Here is a 5,837-nt window from a genome sequence, read left to right as displayed (position 1 = left end):
GACCTGTTTTGACGTAGCACCAAATACCGGAAGCTTTAGGTTCCGGCTAGAAACGAATGACTAAAGTGTTGTTCCGTGTAACTTAAGTGTCGTGCCTGCACACGGGGTGGACAAAGTGAATGCAAACACCTAATGGAAAATGCTTATGATAATTAATGATTACATACATACGAAATGAGAAATATTTTGCCAGTTAGCTGTATGGCTTTGTCCAGAGTGAATGCGAACTGAAGTGTAAAACTAATAGAAAAAAAGAATAACTTAAAAAATGATGGAGTCTGGCATGCAACCTATAGCATTATATGTATCAAGGTGCATTATTCTATGCATCTTGTGGGTATTAGTACACGACTGCCTTGTGGCTTACAAATTCTTGTAGTCTGTGGTCTAAGTATCTTCATTTGAGGTTCCTTAATGCTGAAAAAACATTACATTCTATGCCTTACCCATGAAAATATTACTGGGTGCGAACAAGACAAATTATTTTAGAATACCTAAAGTAAGGAAATCAGCATTGCATTCCTGCAAAAACATGCATACAAACACATGGTGATGCTGGTACTACAACATGACCAGCATGTGTGGGCTTTTTTACACATCCAGGAGCACTAAAAGTGACACTCCTTGAAATTGCTTTCACGCTTTTGGTCGAGTGCACAAAGTGCATCCAGGTATCCAGTGACCTTTGCAGGAATGACCACGCGCAGGGAGTAATGGTGGTTTGAATACAGTGGGGGGTCATCAAAGCTATTCTCAGGCTGTTGGCCACAGGAGCTCCTGGTGCAGGAAACAGCCTTCCTGCTGCTCACTTTCCTACTAAAACAATTGCAGCCATTAGTGGAGCAGGTCACTGCCCAAAAGGAACCTGCAGTATTTGTGTTCCTTTTACCCATAGTTTGCAATAGTCCTTTAAACCAATCTCTGCATTTAATATTAATTATACCATCACTCCTAAATGTAATTCATCTCAACAGCAAAACTTACATGAGGCAACACACAGAGTGGACAGTGGTCCCAAGTTGCTGTTTGAAATTTGCACACTAGTAATGAATCACCACTAGAACCTATTTCCTGTCCATTTCAACAGCTTTGGCCTTTAGCCCATAAAGCAAACAAGAACCTCTTCACTGCTGCTACATACACATATGAGTTTGTTTTAACTAATAGATTCGATGTCATAGAGGTTGGATTTTTGCAACATTGCACAGGAAGATGATATTGATGTTTTGCAAAACATTGTGGTCACAGTATCATGAGATTATTATCATATTAAAAAAACCTCATCTATTGAAAACAAACATGCCAAAAAGTTGATTGTAGGGAAGAGGGAGTATATGGATTTAGAGGCGTGTGTTGTTTAATGGTTAATACTTTCTCATCACACGGAGAGAGCAAAGGCTTTACTTTTTAATGAAAGGTCACCTCCTTGCACCCAAGGGTTAATTCCCAAGGGGGCCATGAGTACTTTTCCTGCACTCAAATGGGCGTTGTGACCAATGTGGATAAAACCCCTGTATTTTGTCATGACTTTAAGGGTGAAGTAGTTAGAAAATGGTATAAAGCACATTCATATAATCAGTAAAATTCATGAAACAAATGACATGAAAATGTGTGAATTCCCAGCAACTGTCATGTGGCGTTAAAAAGTTATCCATCATGTGTATCTGTGTTGCTGTTTTCTTCATATTTATTTTGTCCTTTCAGGGGGTTTGAGCAGCTACACAGCGTCTGTTGTGAGCAAGTTATGTCCAACTGTTCAGTTAATACAAAAGGTTTAATCAGTACAGCCATTAACCTCTTTTGTTGAATTGCAGTTCCCAACAATTGATTCTTGATTGCTTAATATTGTCAGGTGATTTGAAATATCTGTGCTTTTTTGTTGTTAAAACATGTATTTAGGAGAGCTGACATGTGATTTCGATACCATCTCCATTCATCTTTTTTTTTTTTTACTGGGCAACTTAAAAATGTCTACATCAAGTACAGTTCTGCATAGCTGGTGGGCCATCTCTCGTCCAACAACAGCCTTTCCAGGTGACGGAGAATGAAGCAGATGAAGAGGATTCATCTGAACACAGTGAAGTGTTAATCACAGATCTGTTCCTGCACAGGCTGAGGCAGCACGGCTCTTATGCTAATTCTGAATCATCTGGGAACATTTCCAACTGAAAAAGCAACCTTTTGTTTTATCCTGTTTGACTGTGAGGGACCAGAGCACCAACATATCCATTAACCTTGTACCTCTGTTGGGAGCACTTCACACCTTTTTTTTTTACATGTAAAGAAATGGAAATGCATCTCCACCACAGTCTTGAATGGATGCCAGCACTGCATTGTACAGCGGCCATTTGACGACTTTATTCCCCTTGACATCTATTGTCACCAGCTTCCTTTGGTCTCCAACTTGAACATCACTCTGTGCCCGTCTCTAGTATGTATCGCAGACCAGAGTCCACACAAACATTAGGGTTTTTTTGTCACTACATAATTGCAGCAGATTAATTTCCAATGATATATTGCATGAGTGCTAAACAAAGTTATGTCTGCCTAGTTGCAGCTTCAGTGTATATAACCTGTGATTTAAATACTATTGTTTTTTGTTTTATGAGTCTGGAAATAGCTAAGTTGACCCACTGACCCGCTCAGCGAAGTGAATGAGGATAACACTTGCTTACAAGCCAAATATAATGGAGGCAATATATCTTGCAAACTGAAAAAAAAGATAAGAAGTCAAAGGACAACTTAACGTGCTATTTTCTTTGTTAAGGAGCCATATGGGTGCTAATTATAACTGAGGATTTTAGCTTTTGTGTCATGGCTGCTTAAGATGTAAAAGTGCACAGATGTTCTTGCAATTACAGGTCCTGTCTGCTCAGTCCTCCTTCTGCTTTTTAACCAGATCAGATGGAGACATTTGTGTCAGGAGACCCCCACACCTCCTCCCGCCAACACACACACACACACACACACACACACACACACACACACACACACCACCCCCACCCCCTGAGGGCAGGAGGACCTGGTTTAAGGTGAAAATGCACACCACACAGTCATTATGAGAAGAATTGAATTCTTTATTTTTACATAAAAAACACAAATTTAAAATAGTAAAAAAAAAGCAGCATGCAGTTTCTCTCTTTTACAAAACTTCCAGTGTGAATGACAGCAATAAATAATAGCTTTCAGATAATCACACAACTTAAGTGCGAACACACAAATGCTACATACTATGTACAGGTTTCTGAGAGAAGCTACCATCCCTGAAAAAAAAGAAAGTAAAGAGTTGTATGCTTTGATACAGCAACACAGACTGTAAAGATGAAAACAGGGAAAATGGATCTTGATTGTAAAGCTGAACGAATGGAAATGAGGCACTGCCTGAGAACACACTCTGCTTTGAGGAACATAAAAACACACAATTGCAGCAAACAAGGCAAACGAATCAAAATGTATAAAAACCTCTTCTTTTTTTTTTTTTTTTACATCTGTACAAAATGTAGTAAGTTCTTTGAAATTAAAGCTTAGTTTTTTTCTCTCTCCTGAGAGTATCAAGCCGCAGACTCTGGGGTTGACTGTTAACTTGACAGAACACTTGAGGACTCAGACTCAGTTGAAACAGATGAAATCGGCCCTCGCTTCTTTGTCATGAGAGTTGCTTTCTGACTTGATCTGCTGCTGACTGTAAGTGCACTCCTGGCTGATTTCTTAAACTTAACTCCCAGGAAAGCATAGAGGATGGGGTTTAGGCAGCAGTGAAAATATGCCAGCGCCTCAGTAATAGAAATCCACTTCTCCACCGCTTGCTCCAGTTCACAAGAGGGTGAAACCACGTTCAGCATCATGAGGGCGTCAAAAAAGATGCCAACACAGTAGGGCAGCCAGCAGGAGAAAAAACACAGGATGAGGATCACCGTGGTCTTCAGGGCTTTTTTCTTAAGCGCCTGGCCCTTGGAGCCTTGCGACAGCCTGGTGATGATGATGCAGTAGCAGATGAGGATGACAAAACCGGGCAGTATGAAGCCCACCAGGATGTGCTGGAAGCGGAAAACAACTGTCCATATGAGACTGGTTTCCTGAGGGTAGATGCGCTGACAGATGACTCTGGAGTCTGCGGTATCCACACTTTCGCCCGAGAAGAAAAAGTTTGAAGACCTTGTGTTCTGCACCCTGGCAAACACCAGGTCAGGTACAGTCAGCACAGCTGCAGGCAGCCACACACCCACATAGATCACTCTGCTCGCAAGCAGCTTTCTTGTGGCTTGGCTGTTGGTGGCCCGCACTACTGCCAAATATCTGTCTAGACTGATGAAGGCTAGGATCAACACACTGCTGTACAGGTTAACCGTGTAGATCATGTGCACAGACACACAGAGGAAACTTCCAAAGTACCAGGTTTTGGCTGCATCCACCGCCCAGAAGGGCAGCGTGAGGACGAACAGGAGGTCAGCCACGGAGAGATGGAGCCGGTACTTGTCTGTCATCGTTTTAACCTTTTTCTGGTAGCCCATGACAAGAACGACTAATCCATTGCCGATGATTCCCAGAAAGAATATTATTCCGTAAACTGTTGGTAGGAAGATCCTGTTGAAGTCATTGCTTAGGGCTCTGCCACATGGCTCCTGGAAGAGGTCCAGGTCAAAGTCTCCAGACTCCTCTGAGATGTTGTCAGTGCTGTTGTCAAAGAAGTCAAAAGAAAGTCCATTCTGAAAGGAAAAGGATTCAAAAAGTTAGAAAACAGTTGAGTTCCAGGTAGTTGTTTTCATAAGATAACTACCACAACTTCTCTTTAAAAAAATAAATTCTACCAACTCTTTCTTACTTAAGTTGGAATTGTCTTAAAGCTTGTGACATTAGTGACATTAGTTGCCATTAAACAGTCTAATTGTCTCATATTGATTACGGAAAATAAACTCACCTCCATGTTTGCCACTCGTGGTAATGTCACGTTGGGACCGGTGTGTGTTTGTGTGTGATGCAGAGTGATCACTTAGTTCTGCGTGAGAAACTCGACTCAATAAATAGCGCCGTGCCACGGATGACCCCTCCCCCCCAGGGAGGAGCTGCAGGATGCGCTCCGATCCAAAAACGGGTCGACTATAAAACTAACTAGTCTGCCTGTGGTGAGGGCGGCAGTTTGAGAAAGTGCCGGCTATCTCATCGGCTTTAGAAAAAAAAAAACACACACACTCAAAAAAAAAACCAACGGTGAACCACGCCTCTGGAGACACTTTGTACTGTCTGTGTTAGTGTGTCATCATTACTAGGCCACTCTGTTCATTATTTAATCACTTAAAGCCTAGAGTATTCAAACATATATTAAATTGATGTCTGATAGGTTTATTTTAAAAATGTGAAGTGAAGTAAAGACCTTGACAACGAAAGAATAGCCTCATATACAAACATTGCAACACCATTATTATTAGTCAAGGACTGAAAAACAGCATCTCAGGGTCACTGAAACACCCATAATGAATTCTGCACTTTTACCAATGCAGATGAAACCCTCTAAAGCAGTGTGCTGAGTACCTCACTGAAAATGTATTGGAGAAGAGTAAGAGATAGAGTTCATGTCAGTGTGATAATATAATCATTAGCCTATTAAGTGCTCTGAGAATGAAGTGCACTGTGGAGCAATATTATAATGTTACACTGTTACGACAACAGATAAACAGTAATGTTTAATAAGACCACCAGTAATTGATGTTATATTAAATCCCCACAGTCTATCCAGGAGAGTCAGTGGAAAGTGAGAGCAAATTTAGGATTGCACATGTTTTTCTGGTAGTACATCATCAGCATCACATTGAAACGAAACTCGTGCATGAAACGAGGAC

General features: G+C 41.1%; 1 protein-coding gene across 1 annotated transcript; it reads right to left on the bottom strand.

The window, feature by feature from the left end:
- Window positions 1-3,056: 3,056 nt before the first annotated feature.
- On the bottom strand, window positions 3,057-4,981 carry LOC139208943 (C-X-C chemokine receptor type 4-like). The gene is made up of 2 exons (XM_070838740.1): window positions 4,919-4,981; window positions 3,057-4,706 (listed from the first exon to the last, which is right to left on the bottom strand). Exons 1-2 carry the CDS (start codon window positions 4,922-4,924, stop codon window positions 3,579-3,581), a joined length of 1,134 nt encoding a protein of 377 aa, XP_070694841.1. The 5' UTR covers window positions 4,925-4,981; the 3' UTR covers window positions 3,057-3,578.
- Window positions 4,982-5,837: the final 856 nt, after the last annotated feature.

Source organism: Pempheris klunzingeri, chromosome 10 (assembly GCF_042242105.1).
Source record: "Pempheris klunzingeri isolate RE-2024b chromosome 10, fPemKlu1.hap1, whole genome shotgun sequence".
Classification (NCBI taxonomy): Eukaryota; Metazoa; Chordata; class Actinopteri; order Acropomatiformes; family Pempheridae; genus Pempheris; species Pempheris klunzingeri.
The sequence above is the reverse complement of the archived record's forward strand: the minus strand, read 5'-3'. Positions and strand labels throughout refer to the sequence as shown.